At 35.5% G+C, this 20,199-nt stretch overlaps 1 protein-coding gene across 1 annotated transcript in view; it reads left to right on the plus strand.

Moving 5' to 3' along the window:
* LOC131520354 (ephrin type-B receptor 1-B) overlaps positions 1-20,199 on the plus strand; it is a 289,163-nt gene that overhangs the window by 135,646 nt on the left and 133,318 nt on the right. Inside the window, 2 exon segments of the mRNA XM_058744534.1 lie at positions 12,164-12,314; positions 12,317-12,844. Of these exon segments, the coding sequence (XP_058600517.1) occupies positions 12,164-12,314; positions 12,317-12,844 (679 nt within the window).

Consider the following 20,199-nt stretch of genomic DNA (forward strand, 5'->3'; position numbering starts at 1 on the left):
AAATAAGTGTACATTTTAGAGACCAGATTTTGTTAACTGTTCTTTTTCCTAAATGACCTTAGCTAATAAAATCTAATATTTCTACAAAAGAACCATTGATTGCCTCTGTAACAGAATGGAGGGTCTCATTCTGTTGGTGTTGAGTTTTCAGAAAGGTTTTTTTTTTTTTTTTTGGCTGTTGAACTAAGGTTTCATTTGTGGTGAAACCTGTTCAGCAGATTTTTAAACAGATAATATTCACAACCCAAAATGTGGCACTCTTACGTTAATTACCATATTTATATCCCTTCTGCAAATGTTTCCCACACAGTGTCAATGCAGTCAATGTGAAAAACTAACAGATTCCATGTGGGCAAGGGTCGTTATGCTTTTAGAGAAGAGAGAAAATGTTTAGTGGCCTCTAATTACACCAAAACATTATTTAAGCAGGAAAATAAACTAAATGCCAAAGTCTGTCTGAATTCAAAATAGCACTAGCATACCATAAAATATGGCAGAAATAGAAAGAATATCATTTTATTTTGAATTCAACCTTTATTTTACACAGTGCCATACTTTGTAGCTCTGTGGCTTTTAAAGGGGCGTGGCCTACAGGCTAGATGCTTATAAGGGGCGTGTGCTAACATTCATGTCTCTAAAGGGGTGTGGTTTAGGAGCAGGATGCTCATAGAGGGATGTAGCTTGTAAGAGGCGTGGCCTATAGACACAATAGCATGTGACTTACTGTATGTGCTGGATGCTTCAAGAGGGGCGTGGTTTCATGGTTGAATGCTATTGGATGACTCAAACCGTGAGTAAAATTTGATGCTGTATCTCAAGTACACTATAAAAATGATAATTCAAAATTGAATATAAAAGAAGAATACTGGATTGTTTTACTAGAAAATACTATTACTATTACAGTCTTTCCACTTCAGAATTTTATGTTTAATTCAGTGTTAGTTATTAGGTAACACTTAAGATTAGGTAACACTAATCGGTAACACTTTACTTAAAACCTTTATGTATAATGCATTATAAAGCGTTATTAAAGGGTATAATGCATTGAAATTATTAATTACTGTATGTGCGTTGTAATACTTGTATCTGTGTGAATTGATAAGTGTTATTAACTATGGTTACAATTATTCATGAGGTTATACAGTGCACTATAAAGGTGTATAAGGCATAATTAATGCATTATACATAAAGGTTTTAAGTAAAGTGTTACTTACTATCTTATTAGCGTATAACTACCGTAGCATATTGGCTGTTTATTAGTACTTATAAAGCACATATTAATGCCTTATTCTGCATAACTATATCCTAGATCCCTTAACCCTACCTTATACCTAAACATAACTACTATGACAACTACCTTACTAACTATCAATAAGCACTAATAATAAGCAGGAAAACACTTTACTCTAATGGGTTACCGAAATCTAACATTTGCGGAGTGAAAATGGTTTCTACATTAAATTTAACATAAAATGACTTTCCATTTACATGCTGTCTTTATCACACAAGCATCACATATTTTATGTACATTTGAGCTTTTGGGCTTTTGATAATAACCCTTGCGTCTCTTTCAGCAAAAAGACTCTTAGCCAACAGGTAATCTGTTCACTTTCCTGCCTTTTTCTGTATTAATGATATTGGAAAATTTGCAGAATGGATTTAAAAATGGTAATGAACTAAGAGCACTACTGTTTTGTGAGCATTGAAATTTTGCAGATCTTTCTGCAGCCCACCATGTTCATGAAGGCTGTTTGAGGAACAGGAAGTTCTGAGAGTTCAGTCTCATAGTACAGAGGACCTTGGCTCAGTGCTTACTGTTCGAGGCCATTTGCAGTTTCTCTCTCTCTCGTACAGAACATTTGGTTGTTCAAATAAAAGTGAACAGCCTTGGATTTGCTCAAGAGCACACAGGGTCTCTGTAACCATCACAACTGCCTTATTAAGCTTCAGAGGTTGCAGCTGATTACCATCTGGATCACAGATTGTTCTTTTGGAGGTGTGAGTTAGGGATCCAAGTGAGAAATATTTCCAAGAATTTTCAGATTTTTTAAGCTGTCTGTTGTTTGCTGTTTTATTTGGACAGTCCTGTCTCTTTCTCTCTCTCAGCAGGAGACCAATATGATGAATGGCTGTTTATGAGTGCCATCATGTTGGAGTCCTAACAGCAGTAGGCACTGGGTTGTTGGGCAAAACTCTCTCTCTGTATAACTCATGGCCATTAACACAATACATTAAGCACTAAACCACCCCCTGTCTCAATCTTTTATGCCGCTGTAACATGATAAACCAAATATGACACATTTTTACAGAGTTTCTAGTGCTCATTGTGGGTCTTTCAGGCAAGCCAGTCAACAAATGTTCGAGAATAGGAAGCTTGTCATGAGGTATTTGCTTCACGTAGAGCGGTCGACTTGGTAAATCAATATATTTGTAGGAGGTGTCTTGAATGCCTTACTCTTTTAGAGTAAGAAATTATCTTTGGAGTGAATTTCTAGGCCATAAACTGTTAGAATAGCCATGCAACTATATTAGAGGGAGGTTGAGAGCCAGAGATCAGTGTTTATGGTGAACTTGAGTTGAGGGGTAATTATTTTCTTCCGTTCAGATAGGTTAGGTCTCTCCACCACTCCTGCTAACCCTGTTTACTCTCATCTCGCGTCTGAATTATTCAGCTTAAGAACACTCTTAACCCACACACACATACATGCCGTGAAAACTGAAATATACCCAGTTGCACATACAGGGCTATTTAAAGCCTTGTCATAGATGGGAAATGGATGTTGGGATCCTGGAGAGTTCCATTATTGCTGCGGTGACGGATGATGGAATACCTTTGCTTTGCTGCTGCTTTTTCTTTTTGTCTTCTTTTGGTTTAAATCTCATGTGCCTTTCTGAAAATGTCAAGGCTGGAGGCCTAGCGGTTAGTGCTTGTGCTTTGACATGTCAAGTCATGGTGCTCAATTGGGAAATGGGAAGTCAAGGTTCGCTTGCAACCATTTTGTCATCCATTTTCCTTTTTCCCATGATTGCCGTACAGTCGCTATCAAAAATTGGGTAGAATATCAGGAAAAATGACAGGGTTACTGAGACAAATTATTTTTTGTTATGTGTGTTGAGGAAAATTTCCTAGAAAGTCTTTTTAGATTATTTTTAGTCATTTTAGATTAATTTTTAAAACAAATTGATTAAAAAAATCACCAATTCCATTAATCACTCATTAGTGTTTTCAGTAGTACATGTAAAACATTTATGTTGTCTTTTTGTTTAGTTTTTAAGTAAATAAATATATAAAAATGAATACATTAAACATTTGGTATTTGTATTAAATATTTTAATTATATTAATTTTTTTATATTCTCTATATAATAATTCTATATAATTACAAATCTTAATATCTGTCTGTCTGTCTGTCTGTCTGTCTATAGAAACATTGAAATATATTGTTTTGAAACATTTAAATGAAAAAAAAAAACGACAACAAAAAAGTTAGCTTCTTCTCCGGAATATCTTGTAGTATATTGATCTATATTTTTCAAATGGTAACTTGACTGTAACTGAGTAGCTTGTGGCTCAGCTTTAAAGTTGCTTTCTAAGCTCTATAAATTAGTCATGTTGTGCACATATTTGGTTTGTTGGCCTTTCATATTTAATAGTTTTTAACTATGTGCTCAAATCGAAGTGTGTGGCTAACTCGATCCATGTGCTTAATGTTCTGTCCTCTCTGACTGTGTCTGAGATTAATGTGTTGGGTTGACAACAGGTCCGGTTCCCACCCATAACAGTTAGAGATACTTTATTGATCTCTGAGGGGAAATTTAGTCAGCGGTGTAGCATGAACTACACTGGATAATGAAGGTCTCCAAATGAAATCTGTAAAAGCAGAGAATGTCTGTCTCTCTGATGTATTTGTGACCCCTCCCGTGTCTGAGCGGACCTGTAAATCCCAGCCGGAGAAGCGCTCGGCTCTAGTCGAGATCTGTGCTGATGAAAGCATGCAGTCCAAGAGTTTATGAGCATGATCATTATAGTGCAAGCCAGAGGGCTTCAAAACAATTTTACTTTTGTCCTGCACACTGGACAGTTTTAATGGCTTCATCACCATTTTATAGACAGGCTGAGATTGCGAATCCTCAAATTGCCATTTCTGTCGACCTCTTTCTCGCTGTTTATTTGTGTGCGCCTCCAGTCTTGTGGAGGGAATTTCTTGTTGTGTGTGTTTTGTGTATGTGTGCATTCAGGGGAAAGTTTAAAATCTGTTGTATTTTGCTGAAAGTAACTAATTACAATACAGCATTATTGCCTCTCTCTCTCTTCGTATTCTCTTTCTCTGCAAGCCAGACGCTTGCAATGCAGACACTGAGTCGTGTGGATCTATAGGTGCAACACGTGACCATGTTATGGGAACAGGGTGATTAGGCATCCAAGCATGAAATATTTATTCTGTAAGAAGAAAGTATAACTCATTATTACAAACTAGATCTACATTTTACATTTTTAGATCTACATTGTTATATAAATAATAAATAAATCCAATTGCTAATAATAAATAAATCAATAAAAAAATAATAAATAAATCCAAGTGTTCTTAATGATTAAAAACAAATTTAAAAATTTAGTTTTTAGCGTTTAGTGGTATCAAATACTGAGGACATATTTATTAGAGAGAGAGAGAGAAAATATTATTTTTTATATAATTTATTATTATTAAATTATTATATTTTACACTGATCAAAATTTGGGGATGGTAAGATTTATTTATTTCTGTTTTTAAAAGAAGTATCTTATGCTCACAAAGGCTGCAATTATTTGATCAGAAATACAGTAAAACAGTAATATTGTGAAATATTCTTTTATTTTGATTTATTCCTGTGATGACAAAACTGATTTTTAGTGGCCATTGCTTCAGTGTCACGTGATCCTTCAGCATCTTAAACTGATTCCATATTTCTTATTATTAATATAAATTTAAAACAGTTGTGTATATATATATATATATGTGTGTGTGTGTATATATATATATATATATATATATATATATATATATATGTATATATATATATATATATATATATATATATATATATATATATATATATATATATATATATATATATATATATATATATATATATATATATATATATAATTTTTTTTGTTTGTTTTTTAAATCATTCATTCAATGATTCATTCTGATCAATAAGTTTCAAATAACAGCATTTATTTTAAATATAAATATTTGTAACACTGTACATGTCGTTACGGCAACTTTTTATTAATTTACTGACCCCAAACTTTTGAATGGTAGTGAATGCTGTCATAAAATAATGTGTGTTTGCATTGAAAAAAGTAACTCTTCTATTATAGAGATTCAAAGGATAACATTACATTATGCCAAATGCCCACAGTGACTGTGCTAGTGTTGATGCGAGAGCGTGTGTCCATGCATGCGTGCGTATGATATTATGTGCAAATCTCTGATGGTATAACACAGTTCGAGATGTGATGTATGAGCTGGTACTCGGCTCTGTCTGCCGTAGCCTGTGGCGTGAGTCGGGTTGAGTGATTGTGGTCATTTCAGCAGACAGAGAGACAAGCGTCCCTAGCCCAGGCTGGGGAGGGCCCAGCACCCTGCTGTATTAATGGCAGCGCCGTGCCAGATTGGACGGGTCCATCTAATATAGATAAATCATCATTACAGAGGTGTGGGGGTGGAGGGGTGGGGAGTTGCTTTGGCAGTCAGGAGAAAAAAAAAGGGGCTTTCATTTGTGCCCAGGATCTCTGTAAACTCATTCATCATGCCAGCTATGTTACACTCCCACCCCTCCACACCAGTCCCACCTCTCTCTTCTCATGCACTTCTCTCTCTCATCCCTCCTTCTTCTCCTTCAGAGCAATGCCTTCCAGCTCTGCCGTGTCTGAGGAGGCGATGATAAACTCCTTCTGCCTGTTATTGTCAAGCCTGGCACAAGACAACATGCATTTGTATTTATATTTGATATATTTATATCTTTATATATGTATAATGTGTAAATATATAAAAATCATATTGCATAATCAAAGAAAAGAAAATAATATAAAACTATATATATATATATACAGGTGCTGGTCATATAATTAGAATATCATCAAAAAGTTGATTTATTTCACTAATTCCATTCAAAAAGTGAAACTTGTATATTATATTCATTCATTACACACAGACTGATATATTTCAAATGTTTATTTCTTTTCATTTTGATGATTATCGCTTACAGCTCATTAAAGTCAAAAATCAGTATTTCAAAATATTAGAATATTACTTAAGACCAATACAAAGAAAGAATTTTTAGAAATCTTGGCCAACTGAAAAGTATGAAAATGAAAAGTATGAGCATGTACAGCACTCAATACTTAGTTGGGGCTCCTTTTGCCTGAATTACTGCAGCAATGCGGCGTGGCATGGAGTCAATCAGTCTGTGGCACTGCTCAGGTGTTATGAGAGCCCAGGTTTCTCTGATAGTGGCCTTCGGCTCATCTGCATTGTTGGGTCTGGTGTCTCTCATCTTCCTCTATGGGGTTCTTCTCTATGGGGTTCAGGTCAGGCGAGTTTGCTGGCCAATCAAGCACAGTAACACTATGGTCATTGAACCAGCTTTTGGTACCTTTGGCAGTGTGGGCAGGTGCCAAGTCCTGCTGGAAAATGAAATCAGCATCTCCATAAAGCTTGTCAACAGAAGGAAGCATGAAGTGCTCTAAAATTTCCTGGTAGATGGCTGCGTTGACTGTGGACATCAGAAAACACAGTGGACCAACACCAGCAGATGACATGGCAGCCCAAATCATCACTGACTGTGGAAACTTCACACTGGACTGAATTCAAGCAACATGGATTCTGTGCCTCTCCACCTTGATTTCCAAATGAAATGTAAAATTTACTTTCATCTGAAAAGAGGACTTTGGACCACTGAGCAACAGTCCAGTTCTTTTTCTCCACAGCCCAGTTAAGATGCTTCTGACGTTGTCTCTGGTTAAGAAGTGGCTTGGTAGCCCTTTCCTGAAGACGTCTGAGCGTGGTGACTCTTGATGCACTGACTCCAGCTTCAGTTCTCTCCTTGTGAAGCTCTCCCAAGTGTTTGAATCGGCTTTGCTTGACTGTATTCTCAAGCTTGCGGTCATCCCTGCTGCTTGTGCACCTTTTCCTACCCAAATTCTTCCTTCCAGTCAACTTTGCATTTAATATGCTTTGATACAGCACTCTGTAAACAGCCACACCTTTCAGTAATGACCTTCTGTGACTTACCCTCTTTGTGGAGGGCATCAATGTTCGTCTTCTGGATCATTGCCAAGTCAGCAGTCTTCCCTATTATTGTGGTTTCAAAGAACAAGAGATACCCAGAATTTATACTGTAGGGATGGTCATTTATTCAAACTCAAATATAAATATTCTAATATTTTGAGATACTGATTTTTGACTTTCATGAGCTGTAAGCTCTAATCATCAAAATTAAAAGAAATAAACATTTTAAATATATCAGTCTGTGTGGAATGAATGAATATAATATACAAGTTTCACTTTTTGAATGGAATTAGTGAAATAAAACTTTTTGATGATATTCTAATCATATGACCAGCACCTGTATATATATTCTTGATTAGGCAATATTATGAAAATGTTTTTTTTTTTTCTCTCTCTCTATCTCTCTTTAAATAACTTAAAGTGGTGCACAGTAAGACTGAAGACAATTATTAAGGAAACAGAAATGGTCAATTTCTATTTCATGTTGTCTTTTTAAGATGAAAAGCATAAATGGGAGGGCGAATTTTTACCCAGTGTCTGACAGTTGCCGTCTCTTTAAATTACTGGAAAGAACAATTCAACCTGATGCAATCAAAAGAGGTAAAATGACAATATGTATAATTAAACGTGGAGATATGAAATTGCTGTGAAAAATCATGACAGATGTGTCATGAAATGGAAATTGCACTGTTCTGGAGTGCTATATTTTGATTTGCCACCGTTACGGACAGCGTTTCTGCTTTTTATCTTGTTTTCTCTAAATTATTTATTGAATCGTGATGTTGCGTGGAAAGTTACATTCATCCTGTGGGTGTCTGCTCGCATTAATCTTACATTTAACCAATATAAATCGTGTGAGAGGCATTATTTTAGAAGAGGGGAATTAATTCTATTGAAGTGGATTCGCTTGAATGAACGAGTCAGCTACAGATGGCTTTTTATGATTGCTTTTTTTTATTATTTGTTCTTAGCGTTCCCTGTTTTATTAAATTAAACACAAGTCTACTGAATACTTTTCAGTGTAACATTAAAGGAATAGTTCACCCAAAAATGAGATTTCTGTCATCATTTACTCACTCTCATGTTGTTCCAAACCCTTATGACTTCCTTTCTTTCTTCCGAGGGAGGCATTTTGAATAATGCAACTGGTCGCTTTTTTCTGTGCAATTAAATTAAATGGAAACTGGAGCTTTCAAAGTTCAAAAATGATAAAACACATCATGAAAGTATGACTTATGCACTATATTCCAAGTCTTCTGAAGCCACATAATAGCTTTGTGAGGAACAGACTTAAATTTAAGCTCTTCTAGTTCTTCCCCTTGCCTAATTCGTGAGAGAGATAGCGATGTCCAGTATCATTCTTGAATGAATCATTATTTTGAACTAAATATTTTCACTGAACTTGATGACTGTTTGGAGACTTATATTTCACAATCACAAAATCTGCTTTATGATTTTAGAAGACGAACGAATATTGTAAATATGAGAGGAATGGAACATTTTGTGTTTCTTGGAAGAAAGCAAGCTAGATTTGGAATAACATGAGAAAATAATTTACATTTTAAAGGGATAGTTCACCCAAAAATGTTATAATTTTCTCACTCCTATGTTGTTTCAATGAATTTCTTTCTCTTTCTGGACATAAAAGAAGATATTTTGAAGAATGTGGCTTGTTGTCAAAAAAAAAAAAAAGAAGAAGGAGCAACTGTTTGGCAACCAACATTCTTCAAAATGTCTTTGTGTTCAACAGAAAAAAAATTCATACAGGTTTGGAACAACTTGAGGGTGAGTAACTGGTGACAGATTTTTCATTTTTGGGTGATTTATTTAAAATGTGTTTTGCTTTGCCTCACATACTTTTATTTTTTTTCTGGAAGTAGATATTATACCGTTTTTGCCAACACTTCAAGCATTTATTATTATTTTTTTTTTTCTCCTGGCTTTCAAGCTGCCACACGGACGCTGATCCATCACTGTTCAGATTCGATTTACTCGAATTCCCCTTTTCTCTGTTTCTGCTTTCATAACACACACAAACAGCAAAGTTATACACACATCCTGATAGCCCATCTTACGATTTCAAGGTTTGCTTGGATCAGACTGTTATTCGGTGAGGGTCTGTGAGTGAGCAACCCTCCAGAGGCCACACACACTTAGACAAAACAAACAGCGCCCACACAGGTACACACACACACACACACACACACTTCCTGTACCAATACCGTAACTTTACAGCCCTCAAGAGCCCACTCACAAACCTTGCATTTGTTTCCCTCTCCCACGGCTGTGGCACCTCAAGGGAATTCTGGGATATCGTAGGATGGTTCATTCGGTCAGCCTGCTCTGTTAAAAGGCAGAGATTACCCACAGGGCCGTGTGGCGGCGTGCCTGTTATCCAGCTTTAACAGTGAACTGAACGGTTCAGGCAGCAAGCGATCACATACAGGCAACATGACCCTACTTTTACCTCACAGCTGTCCACTGCTGGGACTGAGGGACTTAGTAAAGCATCAAGCTTTTAACTTCATGGATTGTACGTGTTTGGACAGATATGGTTAAATGAAACATTAAATAATTTACTCACCCTCATGTTGTTTAAGACCTGTATGACTTTTTTTCTTCTGTAGAACCCAAAAGAAGATGTTGACGCTGACCAACAATGACCTGGGGCCAACAAGCTCCAAAAAGGGCCAAAAATGATCATAAAAGTACAAATCAAAATATCATAAAAGAATTACTTGTTTCAAGTCTTCTGAAGCCAAATGTTGGCTTTGTGAGAGGAAAAGTCACTGAAAGTAATTGAAAGTTGCCTTTCATTGAGAGTCTTGCCCTCTGCCACAGCTGTCAAATCTCATTCACGTTTGCAATTTAAATATTCTATGTGAAGATGAACGAATGGGACGAGTAAAGGATGACAGATTTTTCATTGTAGGGCGAATTAACTTTAAATAGGTATTCTTTTGGCAAACTCTTTTTTTCAAACCAATAAATGTTACAATATAAAGATTGTAAACAAAAATATGTTAAAAATATTTTAACATGTTTATAATTTGGATTTTGGATTTTAAATGTTGCACTCCTAGAACCCTTTCATTTGTGATTTATTGTTGTTATTATTATTATATATTTATTTAAAAAATTTAACTGTAAAACTACTCTGCATTTTATTGTATAAATCACACAAAGTCAGTGTTTTTCAGACAATATTTTAATAATTTGGCTTAAGTACTGAGCCAATATTTTTTTTTTAAATTTTGCTAACATTTTGTCTTTTATAATATGCTTTTTCTCACACATTGTAAATGGGTCTTTATTTATGATGATAAAATATGCTGATATTTTACAAGGGGATGATCTCTGAGGGCATCATCATATTTTGGGGGTTCTTGGCATCAAAATGTCTGAAATCTCTGTTTTAATGCATCAATCTGTCAGGCACCTTTTTGTAACTTTGAATTTTTTAGACTGTACTGTCCACGACCATCAGCAGAACTGTCTTCAGCAGCAGTCCGAACACAATTGCCATGTTTCACAATCTGCCAGTGGTGCTGTTTTACCAGGGTTGCAGGAGGGCAGCCATATACTGCTCCACTTACTTCTAATTGTAATTTGATAGCGCATAATCTCAAATTTGTTACGCATCACATTTTATAATATGGTAATATTGTAATGGTAAGTGGCTGGCCGCACTTGGCCTGGACCGTAGCAGATGGCAGCAGCTTCCTCGCCCACCTCAGGTGATTAGGGAGACAGATTCTGTGATCTGAAACTCGGAAAGAGAGGCCATAAAGGTTTCATCATCTCAGAAACAGAAAAAAAAAAAAAAAGTTTCAAAGTGATGTAGTGTTTAAAAGCTTTTAGATGGTTTTTTGGGTGGGGAATATGGGGTTGGAGAGGTTTCTGGAAACTCAATTTGTATCAATATTTTATGAAAGGCAGAAACCTGTCTGATTTCAGGCCATGGTTCTACATCGATGGCATTAAATGGACCAGCAGTGATATTTCTCATCTTTATTCCACTTCGGCAAGCACCTCTTGGAATTTTAAGTTGAACAAGGGTTTTTCACACCATTGACCTGAAAACAGAAAGTTCTCCAGGTGTTAAAATGCACATTATTGTGTGTAATGTATTTTCCAATTGACAAGAATTATTCATCATTATGCCAGTAAGTGGAGACGAGTATCTTTTTGTGTGGTATAAGTAATTGAATTATTCACTCAAAAGTTTCATTCCCTGAGTCATTTACAACAACAACAAAACAAAAGTGTTTTATTATTTTTCGTAATAAGAGATCCAGTTCTACATTGTTTGCAAGCATTTCGACATAAATAACTATTATTTATATTCCATTTGAAGTTTCTCGATTTTAACAGATTCTCATTTTTACGAAACAATATTGATTCTTAAATTCCAAGAATCAATTAGTCTTGTCTGTTTTCAGTTAATGAATGGAACATTGTAGCGCACCTCCCATCCAATAAATCACAATTACATTAAAAAAATTACTTTTGATATGAAACAAAGTCTCAGATTTCAAATTTTGTTCATTTTATTACAGTATTCAAACAATACATGCTGTTTTTGACACTGTTAAATGTGGAGTGACAGTTGAAGAGAAGTTGAAGAGAAGTGCACGTGAACTGATATCTCCTATATATATATATATATATATATATATATATATATATATATATATCCTATATATCCAAAATAATCGTTATCGAATCGAGTCAATTCGAATTGCAAGCTTGTGAATCAGAATCTAATTGAATAGTGAAATTCACATCAAAACCCAGCCCAAGTCCTTATGTCATTTTAATAATGTATGGTTAGCTGTCATTGTTCTTTTTGTTGTGCTAAACCTCCTATTGTTTTTTCTTTTCCAGTGGGAGGAAGTAAGCGGCTATGACGAGAACCTCAACACCATCCGAACGTACCAGGTGTGCAACGTCTTCGAGTCCAACCAGAACAATTGGCTGCTCACCACCTTCATTGCACGACGTGGCGCTCAGCGCATCTATGTGGAGATGCGTTTCACCGTCGAGACTGCAGCAGCATCCCGCGGGTGCCTGGATCCTGTAAGGAAACCTTTAACCTGTACTACTACGAGACAGACTCCGTCATCGCCACCAAAGGTACGGCGTTCTGGATGGAGGCTCCGTATTTGAAGGTGGACACCATTGCGGCGGACGAGAGCTTCTCGCAGGTGGATTTTGGTGGTAGATTGATGAAAGTGAACACAGAGGTGCGGAGCTTCGGTCCATTGTCGAAAAACGGCTTTTATTTGGCATTTCAGGACTATGGCGCATGCATGTCCCTGCTGTCTGTCCGTGTGTTTTATAAGAAATGCCCTAGTGTCGTGCAGAACTTTGCGATCTTTCCAGAGACCATGACTGGGGCAGAGAGCACCTCGCTGGTGATCGCTCGCGGGATGTGCATCCCGAATTCTGAGGAAGTGGACGTACCGATTAAATTGTACTGTAATGGCGATGGGGACTGGATGGTTCCGATTGGGAGCTGCACCTGCAAGGCAGGATTCGAGCCAGACAACGGGAACGTCTGTCGAGGTAAGACGTTGGGTTTTTAATAGTGTTGATCTTTGATTAACTAATGTATAAGTGCTTTCAAATGATTAAACGCTATTAATCACATCCAATTTTTTTTGTTTACATAATGTATGTATGTGAACTGTGTATATATATATATAAAGTACACATACATACAGTACATATTTTGAAAATATTTACATGCATACATTTATATTCATGTAAATTATATTATATATATGAATATATTTAATATATAAACATAACATATTTTTCTTAAATATATACATGCATGTGTGTGTATTTATATATACATAATACATATACACAGTGCACAGACATATATTATGTAACCAAAAACTTTTATTTTGAATGCCATAATCGCGATTAATTGTTTGACAACACTAATAATTATTAATATATTTTAGGTATTTTAAATGGGTCTTTTTCAGTTGGTGGAAAATGTGGGATAGTCTCTGGTGTCTTGCTTAGCTTTTCTCACTGACAACCCACATGAAAAAAATACTATAGTAATTTATAGTAAATACTATAGTGTTTTTGAACCATACTATAGTAAAGAACTTGAATTAATTTGTTACGGTAATTCCATAGTTGTTGTGGTAAAATAACAACTATAGTAATATAAACAAAGTACTTTACCCAATACTGTACCAAGTTTTCTACAACTATAGGGTATATTATACTACAATACACTACAGTTTACTGTAGTAAAAACTAAAGTATACTACAGTATTTAATACAGTTTATCAGCTCACTATACAGTAGTTATACTATATATATATATATATATATATATATATATATATATATATATATATATATATATATATATACAATATAATACACTTTACTAAAGTATGGTTCAAAAACACTATAGTATTTACAATTCTTCTTTTCTGAAACTGTATGAATATAAATTTTATTTGAGGTTTATTCTGGTTTGGAGCTGGTTTACCTCATGGACCAGTATTTTATTGCCATGATATTTGCCAGCAATATGTTTTTTTTTGTTTGTTTGTTTGTTTGTTTTTTTATTGAAGTTTGATGAAAGGCTTCTTGCTGGTTAATCTAGTAGACAAGTGTCAGAAACAGCTTCCAAAACCCAACATTTGCTGGTGACCCAGTGACTAAGCTGGTCTTTTTTTCTGAGCTCTAGATCAAGACGTTTCTGCAAGAGCTTTGATGAATGAACCTCCTGTAGATTCAGTTGTGAGATGCACAGATTTGTGATTATTTGAGAAGATTTCCATGCAGCAGATTTTGAGTTTGAGTTTACTTATTCTGGATTAATATGGCAATGTGCACACATCGAGAGAGAGAAAAGAATGTGGTGTTAAAGATTGTTGATGTTGGGTTGAGTGAGGCAAAGATGTAGCTAAAGTCAAATGGGACCATTCTTGAATTTGTCCTTTAAAATGACATATCAGTCAACCACTATTATAAATATTATATTATAATTTAATATATTGGTTCAGGTTGTACTATTCTGGTAGGCAAATCAGACTGATAAACAATCAGTTTCTCTTTTTTTGCCTGTATTTAGTCGTTTTCTTTTCATGTGCACACAGACCGACAAAGGGTCATATTGTTCTCTCAAGGTCTGTGATTGGTCGATTTGGCCTTCACTCAAGGCCAGTGCCATATTGGCTCCCTCAGGACCAAATGTGTTGAGAGCCGATAAGATTGATTGACAGCCATCTGTCTCGATCAATGAACAGATACAACACGTAGTGTTGGAGGGCCAACTCTGAGGACCACAGGTGCCTCTAAACATAAATAAACACATGCACAGGTGGTGGCCTTGTTGAGTTCATTGGCATCCTCAGGCAAGGTCTTCTTATCAACTGAGAGATGGTCATGATGTCCATGTAGTCCAGGTTAAGACCTGTTTTAGACTGCAGAAATCCCTCAAAAGTTGGCCTTTGCAAACCAAAACCCTGTGTCCAAAACCCAAGTGCAATGTGAGCAGTTTTGACCTCAACATTTATTTTATTTTTTTTATTTTTGTATAATAATTATGGTAAAAACATGCTTGAATATTACATATATCTGGGTCTTGAAATGCACATGCAAGGAAACATGCAATTTAACTTAATTTAACTTTGAATTCAGCTAAAATTAACTATTTAACTGAATTTATTAAATAAACAAAGTTGCAAACAACGGTATACATGTGAATGGACAGAACATACCAACATTTGCTGGAAGTGACAGAAAAATGATGAAAATGTGGCACTGAAAACATGTCGTGTTGCGCCGGTTGAGGACACGGTGTCGGATGTCTTCTGGAATGCTCTGTGATCTGTAAGAGGTGGTGAAGTTGTCATAAACTTTGAAGATTAAAGATGGTTGTGGTTTTTCTGGGTGTTAGTGTCTGGTGTAAAGTCTGTCAGCTAGATGTGGCCGCGGTTTTTAAAAGCCAGTGTGTTAGCGGATTAACGATTTCGCACACAGCAAGTCACCACTAATTACTGCCGCTTTGATCTGCGAGTTTCCATAAAGGCTTTTGATGGGGTAATATATTGCAGTCTGAACATGCACACACACACACACACACACACATTGCATTCTTATAAAGTTTCCATAAATTCCCTGGGGTTGATTTTACCAGCACAGGCAACCTGGGGTAATAAGTATTCCTTTAATGTTCATTAGTCTGTTTTTGTTGATGGCCGTCTGGATCCAAACCTACACACCCCCCTCTGCTTTCATTGGTCGATTTGGACCTGGAGAGGGTGATTAGAGGTTGATTAGAGTAATTGGTCTTTTGGGTTAATGAAGGTGTCTGAGCTATTATAAATGTGTCTCAAAGGAAGTCTGAGCAGCTTTACGTCTTGGAAGGGATTGCTGCGTATTACTTACTGCACACTTCACAATATAAACTGTATGCTACCTACTGGTTTCTTGATATAAAGCAAACAATAGTATGTTAGTTGTGACATGACCTCATTATGCTTGTCAAATAACCTCATTAGGACCTCGTGTATAATTTAGTGAGTGGTGTTCAGCTGATTATTAGAAGTAAAAATCAATATTTTGCTTTTTTAATTTTGTTTGTTTGTTCGTTGTTTTATTTATTTAAAATGCCTTCACGTAGGTAAGTAAACATGCAAATTAACTTTCATTTTAGTTCAAATTAAACTTTAAACTGAATTTATTAAAGGAACAAACTTAGAAACAACACTTTTGACAGTCTGATTAAATAATACGAAAATCTAAAAAATATGTTAAAAAGCACCATTACTATTAATATTAATATTGCCATTTGTTGTACAGCAAATACTTATTTTCTTGAACATTTTTTCCCAATACAAATTTGTATTCTGAAAATATATCAAAATTAAGTGGGGTTTATGTTTAAAACAAGAAGGAAAAACACACACACACACACACACACACACACACACACACACACACACACACACACACATATACATATATATATATATATATATATATATATATATATATATCTACAAACCAATGGGGTAAGACAAATGTTTGAATTAAGTTTATATTTTTACCCCATATTTTCCCCTTGTTTTAAATCTCACTTAACTTTGCTGAATTTAAGTAAATATGTTGATTTAAGATTTAGATATTTGTACTAGAAAAAAAGAAAGAATGTTTGCTGTACAACAAATGAACCACAAGAAGTATCTTTTTTTTTTTTTTTTCTTAGTTTAAACATAAATCTTACTTAATTTTTATAAATTTCTTAGAAAACCACATGTATGTGCTTTTGGATCTCAAGTAAATGTAAAATAATTTAGGAACTTTTAGTTATTTTCACTAGGAAAACGAAAAAAAAAAAATGAATAAGAAAGTGACTTTTTTGCATTGAAACTGAGTACATTGCATTCTGGGATATGGTAATGTATGCTTTATGCTGCGCTGTATACTCGACTTTTTGACAAAAATAATTACTCATCCAGGTGTTCCATGCATTTAGACAATTTGCATTAGGCATACTCTTTATTGTAGTTACTGCAAAAATAGTCTAGTATGCTAGTTTGCTGTTTAGAACACCGCCAGTGTGTCTCCAGGAAAGTTTATCTCTTTCTGTCTCTTTCTCTCTGTCACCCACTTTCCCTCGTTCACTCTATCTGTCTAACGCACAGCTGGGTTTGTTATTTTGACCCTGCTCAGAGGGAGTCTGAATAATCATTGTGTGTATACACTATGTCCGCATGTCTATGTGAGAGTCGGATTAGATCTCACCCTCAGGGTGAGAGATGATGGCTGTCACCCGGAGTAAAATCAGCATATTAATAAAATAACCTCCCCCATTAGCCACAGCTCTCAGCTCAGCTCGGATTCTGCAGAAAAATGCTGGGCTAGGTCGAGCTGTGACTGTTCTGGGGAGCAGATTTGGCTCTATATTCTGCCGGCGTGCATCTCGAGCGCTCTGACATAGGGGTGAGAGGCCGGATGACCCCTCACAGGCTGCGGAATTGAACAGAGATACACTCACCGCAAGAGCTGTCCGAACTGACACACACCTGGAGAGAGCAGACAGCTCCATACAAACACACACACACACACACACACACACACACACACAACACATACAAACAACACAAATGTGTTGTGATTGGTTAGCTGTCCCAATGCGTTGTGATTGGTAAAACAGCTTAGACAGTGTTTCAGTACTGCCCTGCCCCTTGCCAAAGCAGCATGTTTTGCAATATTGCAATATCAATTCAGTATCAATATCAAGTTCCTTTGCACGCACGGATATTGCAAGACATATTAAAGTGGTAATGTTATTGTTGTTGTTGTTTTTTTCTGGCTAAATCACGTTTTAGATAGGATGTCAACAACATCTTAAAAATAACTGCATTTACTACAGTATGTACAGATAAGTGCAACGGTAATATGTATTATGTTTATTGTTCTTTAATTCTAACATTATAACATAAATTGCAGTGAAATTGTTATACAGTTGAATCTACTTCTACGTATATGCACTTTGAATGGGCATGACGCCTCTGCCATAGTCCCACAGAGTTACACTATTTGTGGCGGCATATATATGCAAATTAATTCTCTGCCAGCAGGAGCCGCTGTTGGAGTGGTAGAGAGCAAGGTTTCCACGGTAACGCTGTACACAAAGCAGCGCTCAGCTCACAAACGCTGCTTTATCAAACATTACATGCAAGTGAAACTCAATGAAATGAAAATAACATCCAAAAGTTTCTGAAGACAGCCGGTTTCCTTCAGAAATACAGTGGTATAAAAACACCCGCACCGGGTTTCGATTTTGAAAAGTGCAGTGCTCAACCAAGTGTTCTCCCCACCCCCCAAACATTCAAATTTCTGTAGGTGGGATTTATTTTAATGATATTCTAATAGAATGCTTTGTGATGTCACAAACACCGAAAACAACTTTGTAGTCCAAACGAGCCGTTCATTGTAGTTCTTGAAAAGGGATTATTTAAAAACAAAATATCTCCCTTTGGAGTGGACTTTGAGATTTGTAACTTTGTAGATCTTTTTATGCTCAAACATACACACTACACACTGACTAAATATGTGAAAAAGCATAATAAGACCCCTTTAGCAGTGTAAACAACTCTGAATGCATGAAACAGCATTGCACCCCCTCCCCCAAAAAAAAGAAAAATAAATAAAATAAAAAAGTCAATATTCTTGCTTAGGGCAAATACATGCTTTATTTTCTAAGAAGACACACACATATAATATAAACACATTTACTGTATATTGCATTCAGAAATTCAGAAAATCCATGTGAATATTTTACTTGTTTTTACGATTGCTTGCAGATATTTATTACATTTCTGTAATTAATTGCACAGTTTTCCCTGACAGTGTTGTTGTTTTTCAACATATGGGATGTAAATGTAAATTGCTTCGATCAATTATATTTATTTATTTATTATTTAAGTTGATATAAATAAAGAATAATTTACTCAAATTAATTTATGTGCAATTTAGAATTTATATAATTTATATCGTTCAAAATTTGGGGTCAGTTGGGGTCAGTAAACATTAAGTCTATAAAGTCTCTTATGCTTCAATTATTTGATCAAAATATAGTAACTGTTTTCTATGATTTTCAGCAGCAGCTTTCAGTGTCTCATGATTATTCAGAAATCATTCTAATATGCTGATTTGCTGCTCAAGAAACATTCATTATTTTTATCAGTGTGGAAATAGGCCTTTATCACACTTCTGCGTTCGAAAAGCGGAAGATTCAAATAGTAGCGTAAAAGAACTTCCGCTGCAGCCTCTATCAGTGGCTGTACCCATAGTACGGCATTGTTGTGGATTATTTATGTAGAATTCAGCACAGATACGTCTTCTAAAGACACCAATCTCAGTTTACGACAGTTAATTGAGTATTATGAAACGAAGGAATATGTTGTCACGATATCCCGATGCGTATTTCGTGACTTAAACAGGAGCGCGAGAGGCATACCGTATGTGTATAGGCAATTCTTCACAGTCTGATCACCCTATTTCACTACAGAACAGCGAGAAAACTATACAAACAACATATCACATTAATAAGCATTAGAATTTGCCAAAGTTTAAAACATTAATTATGACTAAAGGCTGTATAGGAGGATTAAATTAAAGGTTTAGGGTAAACTTGTTGTATTAAACACAATGCTCTCATTTTTTCACGCGCTGACTTTATGATGCAATCCTCTATATTTGCATCAAACTGAAGTTGTTCAAATAAAGAAATATTTCCAGCCCATAGATGATCATTAAAAATAATTTTGATTATCTTAATCGAGTTGTTCTCCGTGATTGCGTGCAAAGATTGAATATCATTATACTCTGAACAAGAGCGGGAGGTTAATCACAATAAATGTAATTAAAAAATAAACAAAATAATATTAAAAATAAAATAAAATCAGTCCGTACTCACCATTTTTTTAATTTTCTTTTTTTTAATTTTTTTTTTTTTTTGCATAATTTAAATACACAATTTTGCTATGTAGGTACAAACTTAAATCTACAACTGTATATACACATTAAACAGATTGACACAGACAGATAAACACACAAAACATGCATGCATGCACTCTATATATACACAGACAAAAGGCTATTGAAAAGCACTCTCAGCATTACATAAACACACTCCTACGGCTCTATATACAACACACAATCAGGCATGGCCAAACACAGCAGAGCTCTATTAAAACACCCATAAACAAGCACACACATGCTAGTCATCGGGTACAAAAACACCCCTTCACACACTCACACACTGATGCCATTACGTACAACAAACAGCTCAGGTTTTGGACATCTGGAAGATCCTACTCATCTAGTTGAAGTTTGTTTACATCTTTCAGACGTGCAGTCCAATCTCCGTT

Source organism: Onychostoma macrolepis, chromosome 02 (assembly GCF_012432095.1).
Source record: "Onychostoma macrolepis isolate SWU-2019 chromosome 02, ASM1243209v1, whole genome shotgun sequence".
NCBI lineage: Eukaryota > Metazoa > Chordata > Actinopteri > Cypriniformes > Cyprinidae > Onychostoma > Onychostoma macrolepis.